General features: G+C 30.7%; 5 protein-coding genes across 6 annotated transcripts; 3 read left to right on the top strand and 2 right to left on the bottom strand.

Annotated features, from left to right (window-relative positions):
- The first annotated feature begins 517 nt into the window (after window positions 1-517).
- Window positions 518-4,188, top strand: LOC131848270 (pentatricopeptide repeat-containing protein 1, mitochondrial). The gene is made up of 4 exons (XM_059198073.1): window positions 518-2,185; window positions 2,800-2,972; window positions 3,496-3,664; window positions 3,939-4,188. The coding sequence occupies exons 1-4, from the start codon at window positions 653-655 to the stop codon at window positions 4,173-4,175; spliced, it is 2,112 nt and encodes a 703-aa protein (XP_059054056.1). The 5' UTR covers window positions 518-652; the 3' UTR covers window positions 4,176-4,188.
- Window positions 4,189-4,206: 18 nt separating this feature from the next.
- LOC131848269 (eukaryotic translation initiation factor 3 subunit L) lies at window positions 4,207-9,941 on the bottom strand. Its single transcript, XM_059198072.1, has 10 exons — window positions 9,802-9,941; window positions 9,587-9,682; window positions 8,770-8,934; window positions 8,157-8,380; window positions 7,359-7,491; window positions 6,753-6,893; window positions 5,779-6,066; window positions 5,290-5,475; window positions 4,810-5,043; window positions 4,207-4,387 (listed from the first exon to the last, which is right to left on the bottom strand). The coding sequence occupies exons 1-10, from the start codon at window positions 9,826-9,828 to the stop codon at window positions 4,253-4,255; spliced, it is 1,629 nt and encodes a 542-aa protein (XP_059054055.1). The 5' UTR covers window positions 9,829-9,941; the 3' UTR covers window positions 4,207-4,252.
- A 1,003-nt stretch (window positions 9,942-10,944) lies between these two features.
- On the top strand, window positions 10,945-11,854 carry LOC131848134 (thioredoxin, mitochondrial). The gene is made up of 2 exons (XM_059197898.1): window positions 10,945-11,341; window positions 11,515-11,854. Exons 1-2 carry the CDS (start codon window positions 11,160-11,162, stop codon window positions 11,777-11,779), a joined length of 447 nt encoding a protein of 148 aa, XP_059053881.1. The 5' UTR covers window positions 10,945-11,159; the 3' UTR covers window positions 11,780-11,854.
- On the bottom strand, window positions 11,807-12,735 carry LOC131848133 (uncharacterized protein C7orf50 homolog). Its single transcript, XM_059197897.1, has one exon. The coding sequence runs from the start codon at window positions 12,558-12,560 to the stop codon at window positions 11,865-11,867; it is 696 nt and encodes a 231-aa protein (XP_059053880.1). The 5' UTR covers window positions 12,561-12,735; the 3' UTR covers window positions 11,807-11,864.
- A 1,628-nt stretch (window positions 12,736-14,363) lies between these two features.
- Window positions 14,364-18,791, top strand: LOC131848120 (glutamic acid-rich protein-like). 2 transcript variants are annotated; one of them, XM_059197878.1, is made up of 6 exons: window positions 14,364-14,709; window positions 15,001-15,492; window positions 15,980-16,111; window positions 16,511-16,619; window positions 17,023-17,087; window positions 17,302-18,791. In XM_059197878.1, the coding sequence occupies exons 1-5, from the start codon at window positions 14,515-14,517 to the stop codon at window positions 17,082-17,084; spliced, it is 990 nt and encodes a 329-aa protein (XP_059053861.1). In that variant the 5' UTR covers window positions 14,364-14,514; the 3' UTR covers window positions 17,085-17,087; window positions 17,302-18,791. The 2 variants fall into 2 exon arrangements, with proteins under 2 accessions (XP_059053861.1, XP_059053860.1); XM_059197877.1 differs by having other exon boundaries at window positions 17,023-18,791.
- The last annotated feature ends 461 nt before the right edge of the window (window positions 18,792-19,252 follow it).

Genomic DNA, 19,252 nt, shown 5'->3' with positions numbered 1-19,252 from the left:
GTTTAACATATGGATATTGTCAATGAACCAACGATATACAACGCCAAGTAAAATATTTTAAACGTAAAGTTACCCTTGTTTTATTAATAATAGTAATTTTAAAAAATTTGTTTGTCATTAATCTTACAAATGGAATCTCAGTCGCCATAAAATTAACAGGTTATTGGAGTTGCTTCTTATTGGACTTAACCATGTGATTTTAAATCTAAGGAACGATTAGAGTCATAGATATAATAATAAAGTTACTCGATTTCTTTGAGACAGTATTCCTGTTTTGTCACTACGAAATACTACTCAAGATATGCATGGCACTGATTGTAAGGATTCATCACTGTTTTAATAAAGTTTTTATCGCTTTCCCTAAACAACCATTTATTTATAATTATTATATTAAACTGACGATACAATTATTACTCTAACTATTAATCAAGGATTTAAAGGTGACTAGTGGTTGTCAAAAGACTGCTTCCTTCCAGTCCATAAAACAAAATCATATATTTAAAAAAAAAATGTCCATGCTACAGCCGACGATTCTTAAAATTTTTACTAATTTATAATACATCGTCTTTATATTATGTTTGTTGAACTCCAGAAAAAATAAACGATTAATTAATAATAGTATGTGATACTTCTTTTAATAAATAAAGATAATATGGCTTCTCGTTGTTTAATGTTATTAAGAATTTTCAAAAATAATACTCCGTCTACTATTCGTCGTAACCTAATGTCATGTTCAGTCCCAGAAGACAAAAGAATTTCTACACCAAAGGAATACAAAACTGAAAAGAGTCTTATCTATATAGAAGATCCGGACACTTTTGGTACTTTATCATTGAAATCTCCGTCACACAATGATATTTTGCAGGATGAAGGAGATATTAAAGAAGAACAATATTCACAAAATAAACCATTAAAATCACAACAATTAACCATAGGACAATATGCTGATTTAATTAAGCAATATTTGAAATACAAAAGATTTAAAGAGGCTATGGATGTTTTAGAAGTTAGAATGTTAACTCAAGATAGGGTAAAACCTGAAAATTATATTTATAATATTTTAATTGGAGCCTGTGCAGAGGTTGGTTTTACAAAAAAAGCATTTAAATTATATAATGAAATGAAAAGACGTGCTCTTAAACCAACTGGAGACACATATACATGTTTATTTGAAGCATGCGCTAATAGTCCATGGCCTTCATATGGTTTAAAAAATGCAAAACATTTACGGTCACTTATGATTGAAAAAGGAATTGAACCAAATTTAACAAATTACAATTCAATGATAAAGGCATATGGTCGGTGTGGCGACATATCAGGAGCATTTAAAATAGTTGATGAAATGGTCTCTAAAAAAATTAAAATAAGAGTTCATACATATAACCATCTTTTCCATGCCTGTATTTCTGACAAAAACACAGGGTTAAGACATGCTCTTGTAGTTTGGAGAAAGATGTTGAAATCAAGAGAGAAGCCTAATATATATTCATTTAATTTAATGTTGAAATGTGTAAAAGAATGTAATTTAGGTACTAAGGAAGATATTGAAGAATTAATATTTATAATTCAAAGTCAAAATTTAATTGATGTTAGAAGATCTAACACTACTTTGCAGATAAATACAAAAGGGGAGAGCACACTTGCTATTAAAGAAAAAGCTAATCAAATATTTCTAGAATCTACTATATATCCAGTCAATAATGAAAACAATAAGGTTAATCCTATAGAGAAAATGGCAATAGGTTCTGAAAAAAAGACATTCGACAGTGAATCAATTCCATTAACAGATAATAAACAATTAACTGTTAGTAACAAAGATGAGAATGTAACTATGGAACTCATTGGGGAATTAGCTAAACCACTAATAGAAGAAAGAGCAGTACCAAATTTACTTTCAAAAGTTTTACAAATGGATAATGTACTGTCATTGCAGGAGGTTGAAACTGTACAAGATAAATTTGCTGTTTTAGGAGGAATGGAAGATTTTCTAAAGGAAATGAAAAAAGCAGATGTGATACCTGATATCAAAGTTTTCACACAAATGCTGCCATTAGTTGAAGAAACTAGGGAAGCTGAGATGCAATTAATTGATAGTATGAAAGAATTAAATGTTATACCTGATATAGATTTTTACAATATGTTAATTAAGAAAAGATGTTTGAGATCTGATTATGACGGTGCCTTTGTAAGTATTTGATTATAATAAGATTGAAATATCAATTTCAAATATTAATATTATAAATTCAAAAGTGGGTCTGTTAGTTTTTTTTAGTATGTTAATAGAATTAATTAGCAGGTAAGTATACCTACTTACCTGGTAATTAATGTGTCTAATAAATTAGGTATTTGAGATGTAGATAAAAAATTGTTTTGTAACAGGATTAATGAAAATAAATTATTATTACAAAATTATATGTAAAAAATAAACTTAAAATCTGAAAAATTTGATATCCTGCTTAACATTTGGTTTTTGTTAAGCAAGTTAATACATGTAGTCTTTATTGAATTGAAAAAAAATATTGTATCTTCCTGGGATATGAATAATGCTTTTCTATTACTTCTGATTAAAAATGAGAATATTTATAACTGTAAATATTCTCATTTTCTATCGACAACATTGTCTATGTAGCTATCTAGTTACATAGACAATGTTCTTGTCTTCTTATAATATAATGTATTGATGTGTCCCTGTACTGTACTGTAGATACTATTAATATGGCATTCTACTGCTTACACTTTGTTTTATACCTCAATGGTGTTGTCAGTTGAGACCTGATCAAGTTTTTAATTTCATTTTAGGATATAAATAATATGATTGAAGATGAAAGCAAGTTACGTAAAAAGAGGTACCCATTGAAGAAAAAATTAAGGTTAAAACGTAATATAATGACATATGGTGTTCTTGCTATGGCTTGTAAAACTAAAGACCATGCAGATAAACTGCTTAATGAAATGAAGACTGCACAAATTAAGTATGTAATTTGTTCACTTGAAACTTATATTCCTAATAATTTATATTGACATAACTACAAATTCTTTTAAAGGATAATAATCAACAAAAACCCCTATAATCAATATAGATAATAAAAAAAAAGATGATAATGTAATGGTGCACTCATCAGCACTAATGGTTTATGCTAGCGGGACAACAGTGAACATTATAAGATGAGCATGAGGGTAGGTCAGTTAGTACATTCTGGTAAATTTACCAGGAATTTGTTATTATGATCTCTAGCATTGAGGTCAACCTGACATGGCACATTAGCTCCATAGCTAACAACTGGACTAATGGACCCATGTCCATTAGTCCCCATTAGTAATAATCCCTACCTCCATGTCTATATTATCTGTAAAAAATACAACAGGAGTTTGTTTTCTAATGTATAATTCATTGACAATTATATCTCATACTTGTACATGAATATGGATAAAATCATGATTGAATCTAGAATAATAATTAGAAAATAATATTATTTTTTACTTATTTGTTTTCAGGGTAAACATAGAAATTTTAGGAACTCTACTCAAACATGGTGCTACACATGCTAGGTTTAGCTATGTCCTTTATATAATGAAAATTGTGAAAGAAGAAAATATAATAGTGAATGACATATTTATTAAACATTTGGAAGCCTTTAATGATAAATGTACAACCATAATTCAGGTAATTTGAACTATTGATATAAATGGATTAAGAGATCTCATAATTATGTAACAGATCTAGTAATATGTATTTAATTTTTTTACCCCTTGTCACAGCTCACATATGTGGATTTCCCCCAAATGTGAAGAAATTATTAAATATTTACTTTCATATATTCGATTTTGAAATCTAACGATATTTAGACACCACCTACCCTTATTGTGTGATGTAATTAGTGAATAGCCCCTTATTATTGATGTTAATATGAATAAATTTGTAACAACTTGTTTTGCAGAATAAAGAAAATAAACAGCAAGACATATTTGTCCAATCTTATAACAAATTTTTAGAGTACTACAAGAATTGGTTAGAAGATGTCAATATAGAGAAGGCACTGCAACGAGAACATCCTTGGGTACAATTTAAGGAATCTTATCCAGATACAGTACAACATCAGAATATAAAAATTCAAGAACCTAAAAAGTTTTATAAGAGAAATAAGAAATATGTTAAATATAAAGTATTGAAATAAGTAAAATAAAAACAACACATTTTATGTTTAATACATTGTTTTATTACTGTAATTACAAATATGTAGTTTAAGATATATTATATTTTAAAATGATGTAGCTTTCGGTTGAGCTCTTCAAATTTGAGAAGTTTCCGAATGAAGAAGTCGCCATAGCGATGTGCCACCTTCGTATCGGCGATATGAATCATGTCATTGTCAATGTAAAAATCCAACTGCAAGGAAAAATCTTAAATTAGAAAAGCTTGTTTTAAACATATTCATTATCTCAAGAAAAGCTATATGTACAGAATGTATATGTAATGAAATTACAATAGATCACGGTGATCATGAGATGCTGTTTGTCGAGCTTTATAGATCACACCATAATTGGAAATGAAGTTAATCACTTTGTGCATTGGCATTCATAATAATAATAAACGGACTGGATACTTTATCTTTTTAATATGAACATGGAATATACAGACAAATAGATTCCTTAAAATATTACTTCATTAACTCTAAAAAGAGCATTTCTATTTGATTCTGAATATCTCTTCGCCTATATAGTATCAATTTCCATTATTATTTTTGCAATTGACATTGATGTTGGTGACATAAGTATTTTATATGATTGAATTCTTTTTAATTTACTTACTTCAGACCCGCTCTGGAATTTTCCATCAAGTCCACTAGGGCCCTTAGTCCAGACGACATTCTTCATTTTGTGTTTGAAGCACAACAGGTGGATGGCGAGCGCGGCATGTTCTCTGGCAGCATCACGCTCGCCGCCGCGCGCCGCCGACATGAAAGCGGCCAGCTTGGCCAGTGGCAGGGTCGTGTACAACTTCAAGTATGAACGGATGGTTGGCAACATTTTTTGTTGACGGACCTATATAAATAGAATAGAAATTAATTAACATAGATAACAGTAATTAAGTAGAAACATTCATGCATCGCAAGTATAATAGCATAAGTGATTGAATATATGCTGGATTTAATTTTTTAAATAATATTTGATATCTCTATAGATGCATTGCATATAATCACTGCTTAAAGTGAGAACAGAATACCGCATTAAACGACTGTATGGAGATATTATTTTTCATATTAGGGACATTAGACCATTATTACTCACTTCATCCATAAACACTTGGGTTTGATGTTTAACAGCGTCACGGCCATAGTTGGAGCCCGGCTCAATGGGCGGAGGGCAAGGCGACAGAAATTTGGGACACGCGAAAGTGAAACAACTTTCGAATTCACCCAAATCACCATACTGCATCTTAAACATCTTCTCATGATAGTTCTTCTCGCGAAGCACCTGTAATTTAATTTATTTAGTAAAAAGCACATACAGGTACTTCATATGATCATAGTTGTTAATAAAAAATAATCTGTATACTGATGAAATACGTAAACGAGTGTCAATCTTTTGCATCTCTGAATTTTCCTAAATATAATTAAAATCAAGTCACACTACAATATGAGAAATATTATTCATAGCATACTGGGTCAGCATGAATATATTACCATTACAGTTCCGAGTTAACAAACATCAAAAGATAATCACAAATCTTCTTTATTAATGATTGCTAAAAAGTAGAAAGCAATATGTAATACAAACCTGCTGAATGGATTCGTCGACACATTGGGGATGCAGTACCAAACAAATGGCCAACAGATGGTACATCTGTTCAGTCTGCTTGTTGATCTGATCGTTCTGGTACGAGCGCGAAGAGAACAGCTGTTTGGTGCGTTGCATGTATAGCAACGCCGACGACAGAGTACGGATGGCGTCTGAGTAACGACGCATCATCATGTAAGCAAATCCGACGTAGTAGGACGTCGAAATTTGGCACGCCGGCACATGGGAGTACTGCGACTTCTTGTGCAGTTCAATGTTTTCTAATACCTGATGTTATAACACATTTGATAAAAATGAATCAGTACTTTTGAGCACATTGAAAAGAATAAGTTTCTTGTCAGTTCTACTCATCTCGAAAGCACTCTGAACTAATGCAGGTTTGACATAACATGTCATGTCTATGAATGAAGATATTTTAACTTGTAATGCTTATGCTTATAAACTGTTAGATGGTAAGGTACTTTCTTGTGATTATAAGTTGTTGTTAAGATAAATATAAAGTGGTAGACTTTGTAAAAGAAAATTATTTCTAGGGAGAAACCTCAAGCTAGTCTATATTTTGTTCCTTTACTTTTACAGAAGCTGTTACCTGCGATTATTTAAATTAATAACCGGGTCTTAATACGAATAATTTTATGGCAAATAAAGGTATTTACCTCTCTCTCTGTTCACTTTCGGTTTTTTAGCTTTTGATACGCGCTTATTTTGCCTTCTACTGATTATGTACTCATTTCTCTGGAGTACTTCTTGAACGTGGTATAGTTCTTGCTCCACAAATTCAGGGGTACAGAGATCTTGCGCTCTGTTTGTGAGAGTAGTGACGACTGATTGTAAATGTCGCGGGTGCCAGTCAGCTCGTGACCACGGCTAGTACAACCTAGTCGAAACGTCGAGAGAGGTAAATACCTTTATTTGTCATTAAAAAATTCATTTAAAAAATGTGAAAAATATACCTTGATAGCCTGGTAATAATCGCCAAGCAAGGAGTGTAAGCGCAACAGGCCTACTAATGAGAAGTAGCCCAGCATCTTATATAATGAATGCCGACCAAACTCTCCCGCCACAGACTCAGGGTCGCCTCCAGTAGCATACACCTATAAATTTTATAAAGATCAGGAACAAACGTAGGTAGCTAGGTATCTAATATAACAAATACAGCAGTTATTGGCCCAGAAAGTAATGCAATGACCTAAACACATACAACAAAGGTTGGTATGAGAGGCACCTATTAGATAAATTAGATAAAACTGTAAGGTAATTGGGGATATCTTTGTCTAGACAAGAAAGAATAATAATAATATAATTTATATTGTATATAATGTTAATATGTGACAAAATTTATTTTGAAACCAATGACTTGATGTTGTGCATACATAATATACATGTAGGTGTGTTACTGTGTCTGACCAGGAGTACTCTAATAGAAAATGAATGATGGACCATAAATGAAATGAAATTAAATGAAATATGATGTAATGTAATGTAACAGGGACTTTATTCTCTGCATTTAGCCTCTCATCTGGGCTGTAACTATGGATCACATTAGTAACAGAATTTACCTCCAGCTGTCGTTTAATATTGGACTTGTCCACCAAAGAATGTAGCACATTGAGTATACACAGAACATTCCAAGCTTTATTTTCTGTGTTCAGGGCCTCAATCTCAGCTGGACTCAGCTTAGATGTTCTGGATCTGAATATAGGTAAATGGTCATAATCAATTTATGAAACAAATAATTCAAACCTATGACTTCATATTATATTAATTTCACTACGATATATTCAGCTATTTAGTCATGAAAAATTAAAACAGACATACACACTTTAGCATTTATAATAACAACTGTTACCAGCAATTTGTTTGCTTTTTTTAGTAAAAATGATAGTCAATACATACATAAGCATTTGTCTAACATGGGGTCTGGGGGAAAGGAGATTGTTAGTAATGTGGACTGATGATTGATCTATTGCTAACAAATGTACTGTCAGGTTGACCTCCACCTGACAAATTCCTGGAGAATTTGTCATGATGAGCTAACTGACCTGACCTCATGTTCATCTTATCTTCTTCCATTGGTGCCCCACCAACGTAAACCATTAGCATAGGTTGGTGCATTCAATTAACATTAATAAAAAAATATGAGTCTTACAATTACCTATCTTTACATGAAATGTAATTAAGGCCCCTTTCAGCTGTGATATACAGATACAAGCATACTTTTACTTTATAATTAGTATATATTAATGAGCCATAGTGCCAGTGCCACTCCATATTGCGTGAATATGGAGTGAGACTAGTACTAGGATACTAAATATCTACTCTAAATATAAAGTTATATTTATAATTTTCGATTGTACCTATATTGTGCAAATGACTGAAACTGATAAACAAATTCATCAATCAGTTCCCACAACCATTGGTCTGGCAATTCAAGAGGTACAGGTGTTTCTGCAGATAAGATGTAATTGAAGAGGTCACAGTAGTTGTAGAATGACTGGAATCGCTGGTCAGGCTTGGGACCACCAGGGACACGAGCATAAATGTCACGATAGTACAGCTCTTTGTATAAGATCATGAATACCTGTAATATAGACCAAACATTTATTTATATAAGTAATTATGAATAACACATATGGTTAATTATAGGTTCATGTTGAAATCCAGCATGACAGAACAGTAACAAGATTAATAAAAAGACAGTTTTATTGATATTAAACTTTCTAAAATTTGTTATACATTATTTAGCAAAGATTATTTCATTATTTATTGTTATTTTTTATGTACTTTTACAATTAAGTTTTTTTTACCACAAAAGGTGGCAAGCCCTTTTACTTATTTACTGACATATACTGACAAATGTTAGTAATTGAGGACTGAAATATTTTTTGATAATTTATATTCAGTTTTCAAAAGTTTGATAACATCATTATCATTACTACATACAGAATATCTAGTACATGAAATACTTACATGATCATTATCCACAATAGGGGCAACTTCCGATTCTTCCGGCCATGGGGTGCTCTCAAAATATTGCTCAGTGAGCTTTGGAAAAGTATTCTCATATAGATTCAAAATCTCATATGTTACTCCTTCAGTGATCATATTCCGGAAATAGACAAGAAATTTTTTGACCTGAAAATAAACAAAAGTAAAAATTAAAGGTTGCTCATGCTGATGGCTTCCCATATATTGTGGTGGTGGGAGGTAATCTGGGTTAAGTCATTATCAACATTCTGGATTAAGATTATGAAGAAATATAAAATAATTCAAAGGTTAAAAGAAAGCAGTTATACAAAAACTCCATAAATGTATAAAGATATTATATTATATTGTAAATTAGATCTATCAACATGAATTTTGCACAATAATCTATAATTGAAATTGTCTAACTTTAACAGTGTCATTAGCTAACCAGGATAGGGTCATTGCTAACAAAAATTTCAAATATGCTCAGGTCAAAGTCAGAAGTAGGTACATGATTTTAGTTCGTTTTCTACTTTTGCACAGATGCATTTAGAATGTCTTATAACAATATTATGGTGATAATATAATAAGTAGTTTCTGTAAAAAAGAAGAAATTATATTTGTTGTTTGTTTTTTAAAAGGATGTCACAAAAGCTGTCTATATATAATAGTTGTTCTGTAAAGACGTAAACTTCTTTTATTCCAATTTTCCTCGTAAAACCCTTCAGTTTCTGAGTAATAGAGGAGGTTTACGGCATTTAGTATATATAATTTTATTTAAAAGTAAGTTGTAATTACAATTGTTGATTAATAAACTTACCATGTCTGGCATTTTGTAGTACGATCGATCATAATCCAGATCGTATTGAGGGTCACCGGTATGCGGTTCATAGTCTCCATAAGACTCATATCCACCCTAAAATAAAAGCAATTCAGTAATAAAAATAAAGCCTTTTGTATTTTGCTTACGTACATCGTATTACTTAAAGGTTATTATTATAATAAAATTATTGTAAACGGAAGCTAATATAATACCTCATTGTAGTCATCACTAGAATACATTTCTTTAGTGTTGTAAAGTATATATAATAGCCACAATAGGGTTTTTTACCAATATATGAAAAATAAAATATTAATCAAAAGCGTGTGGTAAGAAATTGAAAAGAATTTAACAGGGTCTAACAGGGTTTAACAGATTAAAAAAAGCTTACACATTAGCTTTATTGTGTCATATGTCATAGACTATTTAGAGAATAATGTTGTCATGAAGAAATATATTAGAAGATACTCACTATAAGTAGATACTACCAGTCTTTTGTTATTAGGATTTTGTCTCAATTTCTTTCGAGATGTCGCTCTATGTAAATTCTGTACGTCGTTTATGATGATATCCGTAAAATTCGGAGAGAGTTTAATACTAACTTTAGGTTGAAATCTTTCACTTTTTCTTTCAGATTATAAGGAATTACTAAAGAAGAATTCTTTATATTATTATTCTTTATAATTGAAATTATCAAAATTCTCAAAACCAACAACATGCCTAGAAGTTCTTTCTCAATTCCAGAGAAATAATTATTTTAACATTCATTTTACGTGCACCATTCATTTTTCGAAGATATAATGGGCAAAAGAATAGGGAGAGAAAAAGAGATAGAAATGGGATATAGAATAGTTTGCATTGAAAAATTGTAACACGGGCTTTTTTTTTACCAATAAATTATTTTCAGTTTTGATTCCTCATGACTTTCATTCCAATTAAACTCAACGTCTTTTTTATATTTCTAAGAGGAGCATTTCTATAACAAAATTAGATATGATTTTACAAATATAATTAACTAGTTCTAGAACTCTTTCCAACACTTTATTCCTTGATTATTCTCTGCACCACCATATTTACATTCTACATTAACTAGAACGGTATACTTAATATATTACCATAATAGTTATTTTATAGTAATAAAGGTTTTTAAAATATTATTATAAAGAATAAAAAGATCAATTCGAGAAGTTGACAGATATTGTTTATTATTTAACTTCTAATTTCTCGTCTTCTGAATATGTCAACTGTCGTCATGTATGGGTTTAAATATTAAAATGGTTTACAAAACTTCTAATTAAATGTCATTAACTATGAAGATTCCAGTATACATAAGGAAGCCGACATCTTATCATCTGGCAATACTGCTTTTGACAGTCTATGTAGTCTGTGAAAAAATCACAAGAGTAAGAAAGAAATAAATTTTCTTACTTCTGACATAAGCCGATTTACATTGCATTGAAAATAAGACATACTTAACTCATAATTTCAGTTTTTATTGAAATTTCTTTTGGTTTCTGCAATTGTAAATTTCTTAGTTCTCGGTTACTGTATTTTTGAATTATCAAGAATAAAAATGTTTTTGAAAAATATTTCAAATCTTATACGCAGTTCGCACGTTTGTAACAACACGGTTTTAATGAGATATTTTTCTGTAACTTCGATAAACGGTGACATTGTTAAAATCCAAAGTACTGATGATTTTAAAGAAAAAGTTATCAATAGTAAAGTGCCAGTAGTAGTTGATTTCTTCGCTACGTAAGTAATATATTTAATTAACCGTGATTTAATTGCATAAAAAAAAATCTCTCACAATAATTATACCAATTATGATTTGCTAAATGAAACTTAATATTTTTTAAATTCCGATTGTCTATTTATTGAAATGTTTCTTTTCACTTAAAATTCAAATTTGATTCTAATATTTTCAGGTGGTGCAATCCTTGTAGACTCTTGACACCACGCTTGGAGTCCGTTATTTCAGAGAGTAAAGGGAAAGTGGTTTTAGCTAAAGTTGATATTGATGAACAGTCTGACTTAGCGCTTGATTATGAAGTGAGCTCAGTTCCTGTACTGGTAGCTATAAAAAATGGAAAAGTACAACAACGACTAGTTGGATTGCAAGATACTGACAAATTGCGAAAATGGATTGAGCAATTTGCATCGGAGGAGTCAAAAGCTGAAGTTAAAGCCTAATTGATGTAATTACTCTTAGGAGTTCATAAATTATTCATTGTTACCAATATGTAGTTGAATAAAAATATAAAAAAAACAAACAGTATTATTCTTCTAGGCATTGTATTAAATCTCTAGCTCTCTTATAGATTACATCATCAGGCTTTTTTGCTTTTGGAATTTCGTCTGCATCTGCAGTTTCCTCTTCTTGATTTTCTTGTGATTCTGTCCATTCTTCCATTTCCTTAATTATTTTATTTGCATCGTTAAGTAGCATATTACGTATATTACCCTTAGAAGATTGCAAATATTCTAATAACAAAGGCCATGATTCATCTGGTATAAGAGTCCTTGAGAATTTGTTTTTGTTTAACCAAATTTGTTTAGCTTTCATAAATTTCCAGTTAGGTTGATCATGTTTCCATTGCGATAAATAGTTGAGACACTGCTCCTTAAGTTGGTCTTTATTTGCCGCTTCTGCTACTGCTAAACGTTCTAAATATTTTTCCCTTTTTAATTGACGTATCGATTTCTTTTTCTGACTTTTAGTTCCTTCTGAACTCTCCGCTGCCACAAATTGTTTCTTTTTTTTCTTGGGTATCTGTTCATTACCAGTATCATCATCATGAGGTCTTTTTTGAGCGATTGTGGAAATTTCTTCTTGTTTGTTTAGATCCAAATCCTGATCTTGCTCTTCCGAGGATAAGTTTTTTAACTCGGCTAGCTTCTTAGACTTTTTTATTTTATTTTTTTTATTATTACGATTATTATTGCGCCTCCTGTTTTTGTTTATCCCACCCATTTTCTTTAGAGAGAAATAAAGATAATATTTTCTTAATATAAATATATTTTTGTCATACAAAGCATGTAATAAATAATGAGCGAAATAAAGTAATCAAAATTATTCAGTGCTGCTATAAAATGTTCTTATTTTAGGTTATGTTCTCAGACACAGATAACACATAGTCACAGAGGTTAATTAGGGATAGGCTAAGACTTTGGAACAAATATTGAATGGACGAATATGGGAAAAAAAACAAATATTGATATATCGATATTTCTAGATATATTCTTAATCGATTTAAACATTATCAAACCAAGTAAAGAATAAAAGTTTTAATTTAAATAATAAATTGTTAGTAATGATTATAAAATATATTTAATCATTTTAGTAAATTCAAACAATTACATAGAGATAGATAGGTATATACGAATATTAATATCCTAAAAATATCGATACAGCGATAGTTTGCCACTACATACATCCCTTGTGTAGGGTTTCCAACTTCCGTAATGATTATGTATTAGAACTAAGAAAGTAATCACTAATACAACTAAATTCTACATACTTTTTACATTTTTACACATTATTATGAGGTTCTAATTAACTAGTTGGTAAAAAGGAAAAGTCTTTAATTTTACTTGTATTATTATTTAAATTATGGAACGTCCTTTTCACACATCATTCGTTATTTATAATTCATATGCTTAAATAATCTTTTAACCCTAATTCTCTCAACAACCTACAAATATTAGCATATCGTTTGTCATAATTTATCAATAGTATTTTATACGGAGTATATATCCAAGTCTTATAGAGATATAGCTATGGAAAGTACTTATTTTCTGTTATTTAAACAAAACAGTTTACAAAAAGAATCGTGTCATTTTGTATAGGTAACAAACATGTAGGCAGATATAATTTCCCTCTATATTTTTTAACTACTATTATTGATAGGCACAAAATGAATAATTATGCAGTGAATAGTGGTATTATTCCAGTTCCTTCCTATTCCTGATATTATTGATGGTCCTACTAGAATGCAATATAAAAGTTTTATATAAAAAGGAGACGTTTTATATAAAACTTTTATATTGCATTCTACAAAACTGCAAGCCAATCGGCCAAATTAATATATACGCAGTATGACCATATATAGCGTTTTAGTGCCATTTCGTCAAAATAATATTATCAGAATTACCATTATTGAAATGTATAGTATGTACATATTAAAAAAAATGTAATACAAGCTGTCTTAAGGCTGGGCCTAGATAGTACTACTACTAGTATGAATTGTCGTGGTATATTATTATTATATAAATTGTCCAATTTAAAAGGGATTTGTACCTACACATACTCCATTAAACTGTAATGTTCAAGGTCGTACTTACGCTGGAATTTTTTTTAATGGTTGGAATGATGCACCCGCTTACACTAACGGTATAAGTACGCTGGCGGCGGGCCACCAGTGAAAGATGATAGCATCGTGACGAATTGAACCACGATTTCCACGGGAGACCGCTTGGAGGTCGACCTAACGTGGTAAATTGTTACTATTCCTCATTACTAACAATTTTTTCACCACGTACGCTGGAGTTTTCTAAGCCTATTTTAGTTCACACATAGTGTTAAAACTGAATATGAAAAGGCTATTTTTTCTTAATTTTAGGAATTACGGGAGTGGACTAAACTAGTGTTAAATAAAGTGTATAAAATAGCTAAAAATTTATATTTTTTAAAGCATTGCCGTAGAACTATTTAGCAAATTTTGCGCCGATGTAGAGCAACATTTGTAATTTCAAAATGGTCACACTGCCAAGAAACCAATCGCAATTTTTGGCACGTCACAGCCGCGTCATCATGTCTCCGTGTCTGCTTTTATCATTGGGGAATTAATTTGTACTACATTATCATACCTTATCGACGCTTTGTATGTGAACTATAAAAATTAAATAGTTCTTCAATAGCATTGAAAATGGAACTGTTAAAATCAGTGTCGTCAAATACACAGATTTTATTCCCTGTTGCTGCTGTTGCCGTTGTTTTAGTATGCGCAGCTCTTGTATTTGTGTTCGGATTTCATACAGCGGAGCAGCCGCAGTTTGATAAGTTACCTCTAGTGGTCGACGACAGAAAGTCTTCTAACAAGAAAAGGAAAACCAAGGAAAAGGTTAGTGCAAATGCAAACAATATGTTCCCGCTCGCCACAGTGGACAGTGCGCTCATTTTATTTTTAACCTTTAAGCATATGCTCGTAGTTTACCGGGAGATACTGATGTAAGTTTAAATCCCATTCTGAGAAACAAACTGAATTGCTTTTAATAATAAGATTTGTTTACTAAATTTACATATCCGATATTATTGACTAAATTGTAAGTCACTGACACGTCAGGTTTGTATTTCCATTAATAATAATGTTATTATGAAGTAATTCTGTTTTACATGATTACTATTATTACAGAAGTCTTCACCCAACCGCACTGGAGGTGATGATGTGAAGACAAAGTCTGATAATGTGAAAAAGTCTCCTGCTAAGGAAAAGAAAGAAGATAAACCGAAAGAAGCAGAGAAACCTAAACCTAAAGCAGCTGAGCCAAAGGTTGTAAGGAAGGAAATTAAAGAAGAACCCAAAAAGGGCAAGAAGAATAAGAATGTTTCTGAACTTGAGAAGCCAGCTGACTTTGATGAGGGAGTATGGGAGGAGGTGCCAAAAAAAAGCGACAAAAAGAAGGTAAAGGGCCCAGAAGAAAAGGAGAAGGAGAAAAAGAAAGACAGCCCTTCAAAGAAAAATAAGAAGAACAAAGATGCAGATATTGAAGCTGCTCGTGTTGTAGTAGAGGAAACACCAGAGGAGACCATCAAGGTGGTTAGTGCTGAAGGGCCACATGTAGACGAGGAATCTGCCCGGGCATTGCAGGCTCAAGTTGAGGAATTACAACGAGTTCTCAAAGAGGTATTGTTTTTAACTTGACTTACTTATTTTGTTTGCTCACTCTCATACTTAAAGGTACTGTCTGAAACAGTATAATCTTAGCAAAAAGATTATACTTAAAAGTACATTAAAAAAAATAAGTATTTGATTTGGCAAGGAACATGTTACATCCTAGTATAGAACTATATTTTTCATATTTTTTTAAAACTTTTTCTGTATATTATTTTGCAGTGTTACCTATTTGTGTTAAATATGTACTTACATGGAATAAAGCAAAAATCTAATATATTTTGTTTAATAGATGTCAGAAAGTGCTTGATATTGCTAAACATAGTAAGAAACAAACATTGAGCAACTTCTATTAATTATCTTAACTACTTATTTATTAATTAACAAGAATGAATATATATGTTAAATATCTCTATAATTATTAAGTAAAATTATATAATACTTTATATGGTAAATGTTCACTGCATAAATATAAGGAATTGTGTCTCAAAATTTATAGGCTGAGCGCCGAGATCAAGCAGCACTGGGTGGTGGTGATAATGAAGATGAGGAGCTGACTGATGTGAAAGATCTCAGGAGCAACAAGAAGAAAGAAAACAAAGAGAAGCAAATCAAGAAGAAGGCCAATGAGGTAATTATTGCATATTATTTATATTAAATTTTTTAATGGTTATTATATAATATGATTTGTTTTGTAATATTAATAATGTGCATATTATGAGTCAAGTAAAAGGTTTCAGTAGACCAGAGGTAGCAGATTTCAACCCTTTTTAACTAGATTAGCATTAATTATGCAATTAAACAAATTGTGAATAGACATTTTTAATTAAGAAAGTAAACAAGGCTTTGTTTTCAAATATGATTATAATTGTTGAAGATATTTGGCATTGAATTTACAAAAAGAAAACTGAAATAAGAACATCTTTAAAATGAATGTTCAATATGTAATTTTGATTTAACCATGATGAATGTTGATTTGATTAGAAAGTAATGTTTAATTACTAAAATATTTTGTTTTTATTTGTTTCAGTCAGTTGCCGCTGCAAAGGCTACTGCCAAACCTGATTCGGTAGACAACTCAGATTCATCTGATAAACAAGAAAATAAACAGAACACACTTGTTTTTGATGAACTTGGAGGTAAGTCAATTAAAAGTTAATAATGATACCATATTCTGTAATTATTCATAAATGTCTAAAACTAAAATATTATATGCTATGGTATGTTAAAAAAACACTGAATTCTACCAGAAGTCATTAATTAAACCTACCTACCTTTTAAAAACGAAAAATGCTGAAATTAATAATTGTAAAGAATTACTATATGTAAACGAGGATATTTTAGAAACTTGATTTATTATATTAACTCATCAGTGATCTCATTGTAATTAAATGTAAGTTGATATTATTGTGAAACTATAAATATAAACCAAATGGACAAAGAAATTATGGAAAGAACATGGTTAAAATGTTGTTTCTCTCACATTATTATTAAGGCTTTGTAATGATGTAAATAAAATTAATAGGCATTCACTTGTTGTAGATTCTTGGACTGATGCTAAAGCATCGAAAAAGAACAAGAAAAAGGCTCGCAAAGACCAGTGAGAGGTGAGTTGTTCACACAGGGTCCACTTGGGTGCTCCACCCTGTTACTAGCTCAATGCCATTCACACCACTGGAAAGAACTACCTTGATCATACTATAAAATTGTATAAGTACATACAAACATTTTGTTTAAATTCGGAAAATCAGTTATTATTATATTATTCATATTGAAATTACCAGTTTTTATTATTATACTTATTTAAATATTTTATTTCAGGGTCATAGATTTACAGGGTGTGAAAGTTTATATAAGTAATATTAGTTTTAATACCTACCATATCTGTTCATACATTCAGGTTATTATACGTCCATGTTTTTAGTTGCATATTTTATTTTATATCTAGCTCATGTTGACTTGTTTTTTTAATAATTTAATTATTGTTTAATATAAAGCATAATATGTTACGTTTTGTGTATGTTATGAGTCATAATTTTTTGTGTTCCGAATTCCTCGTGACCTTTGGGAATCTGCAATATTTTGTTATTAATTAAAGACTGTCGAACATTCGTAATGTTTGTCGAGTTACATAATAATATTAGTAAGTTTTATAACAATAGGTAGCTAACCTGTAGTAGCTATAATGTAAGGATTAGGAATGTAAATCCATTATTAACATTCAAGATCTTCTGGTGCTTGTAGAGTGTAAGTGTCTCGTCTCCTTTCATTCCATGTATGCTGATGTTTTGTCCTTATCTTACTGTTAACTCAATTACCTCTGGCAAATTATGCATATTTCATTGTCTTTTAATGTTTATTAGCTAATTTTATTTAGTATCTACTCGTTATATTAGCTCATTTTGTCTAGTACTGTTATTGTTTTGTCATGACGAAAATATGAGTGAGACCTGAATTTGGACCAATAAAAAATATGCAGTTATGCTGTAATATCTATATCACTGGCAATTAGTGAGCTTCATACTATTATTTATTACGAACCAGTCACCGTTTGTGAAACATAATGTTTAGATTATAATATAGATATTTTCCGTCCGCTATGTAATACAAAATTCTGTGCGCATTCCCTTTTTTCTCTGACTATTTCTGTTAAAATTAATAGTGTACATCTAATGCAAAAGTGATAATTATAATGTAGCTATATCTCAAAATTTCGTCATCAATGTAAGAGAAGTGAACATTACTGTATTATTGCAGATTCCTATTTTATATACCCTAGATATAAGAATAATTCAAGTTTAGGGTAGTGCCGACATTTATATATAAAAAATATTTTAAAATTCTAAATATCTCTGAAGATAATTTATTATCATATTATAATAATAGGATAAGAATCAGAGCGTTTTTGCTATCTAGAGGAAATGGTAAAATAGCTTCGATACAGATACTAAATACGAATGATATTTATTTATCGGCTGTGCAATGTTTTTTACATACATATACGAGTCTATCATTTACAATAAACATTACATAATATATTGAGACATCCTTTGTAGCTATTTTATTTAAACTTATCTTCGATAAAACATGTTATTAATATATATCTATAGTATAATCACTTTTCTTATACAGCTCATGTGTATATTTTGACATAACCTTGTGATATAATATTTTAGGGCAAAATTTTCATATCTGACGATTGCACCAATTCATAGTGCCGAGTGCTGACGAGGACTATTCCATTTTAACGTTTTTGGGTCGTTATAACTATATATGTAACGAGAATTTATTTTCAATACTTTTCAGTTTACATAAATATAATGTAGTGTTTACATCAAACAACGCGAATTGGCGCTCGTTGGAAACGCTAGAATAAAATTACATTGTTTAAGTGGTAATATAATGTTCATATTTGCATGAAATATAAACATTCATTTCCAATGACGACCCACGCGCACACTGTTTGTCGGCCACACATGCATTTTGCAAAACGCAGGTGATTGCGTCTCACTGCTTATCCCGCGCGTCTTACTAGATATTTACTATCTGGTATAGTCCGTTGCGGACGTATCGGAATGCATCCGCTCCGATTCGCGCCGTTTGATATAAATCATCCATTAGAATATCATCGATTGAATTCTCAAATATGAATTTAATTCGTATATTGATTATTAGGTACATTAGTTGTAATGTATATTTTGGCTTCATATTCACTAGAGTAGTGTTCGGTGGCGGGCACGCGGCCTGCGAGCAGGGCTAACGATGCCAACAT

This window comes from Achroia grisella, unplaced genomic scaffold (genome assembly GCF_030625045.1).
Source record: "Achroia grisella isolate CSIRO2021 unplaced genomic scaffold, CSIRO_AGI_Agris_v1 utg546, whole genome shotgun sequence".
Taxonomy (NCBI): domain Eukaryota; kingdom Metazoa; phylum Arthropoda; class Insecta; order Lepidoptera; family Pyralidae; genus Achroia; species Achroia grisella.
Note: the sequence above shows the minus strand (reverse complement) of the source record. Positions and strands in the feature narration are given on the sequence as shown.

Coding starts and splice junctions, on each gene's coding strand:
- LOC131848270 (XM_059198073.1), top strand. CDS start 653: ATGGCTTCTCGTTGTTTAATGTTATTAAGAATTTTCAAAAATAATACT. Junction 2,186..2,799: donor CTGATTATGACGGTGCCTTT/GTAAGTATTTGA, acceptor ATTTCATTTTAG/GATATAAATAATATGATTGA. Junction 3,665..3,938: donor AATGTACAACCATAATTCAG/GTAATTTGAACT, acceptor CTTGTTTTGCAG/AATAAAGAAAATAAACAGCA.
- LOC131848269 (XM_059198072.1), bottom strand. CDS start 9,828: ATGTATTCTAGTGATGACTACAATGAG. Junction 7,492..8,156: donor CAGTCATTTGCACAATATAG/GTACAATCGAAA, acceptor ACCTATATTCAG/ATCCAGAACATCTAAGCTGA. Junction 4,388..4,809: donor AATTCCAGAGCGGGTCTGAA/GTAAGTAAATTA, acceptor TTTTCCTTGCAG/TTGGATTTTTACATTGACAA.
- LOC131848134 (XM_059197898.1), top strand. CDS start 11,160: ATGTTTTTGAAAAATATTTCAAATCTTATACGCAGTTCGCACGTTTGT. Junction 11,342..11,514: donor GTAGTTGATTTCTTCGCTAC/GTAAGTAATATA, acceptor TAATATTTTCAG/GTGGTGCAATCCTTGTAGAC.
- LOC131848133 (XM_059197897.1), bottom strand. CDS start 12,560: ATGGGTGGGATAAACAAAAACAGGAGGCGCAATAATAATCGTAATAAT.
- LOC131848120 (XM_059197878.1), top strand. CDS start 14,515: ATGGAACTGTTAAAATCAGTGTCGTCAAATACACAGATTTTATTCCCT. Junction 14,710..15,000: donor AAAGGAAAACCAAGGAAAAG/GTTAGTGCAAAT, acceptor CTATTATTACAG/AAGTCTTCACCCAACCGCAC. Junction 15,493..15,979: donor TACAACGAGTTCTCAAAGAG/GTATTGTTTTTA, acceptor CAAAATTTATAG/GCTGAGCGCCGAGATCAAGC.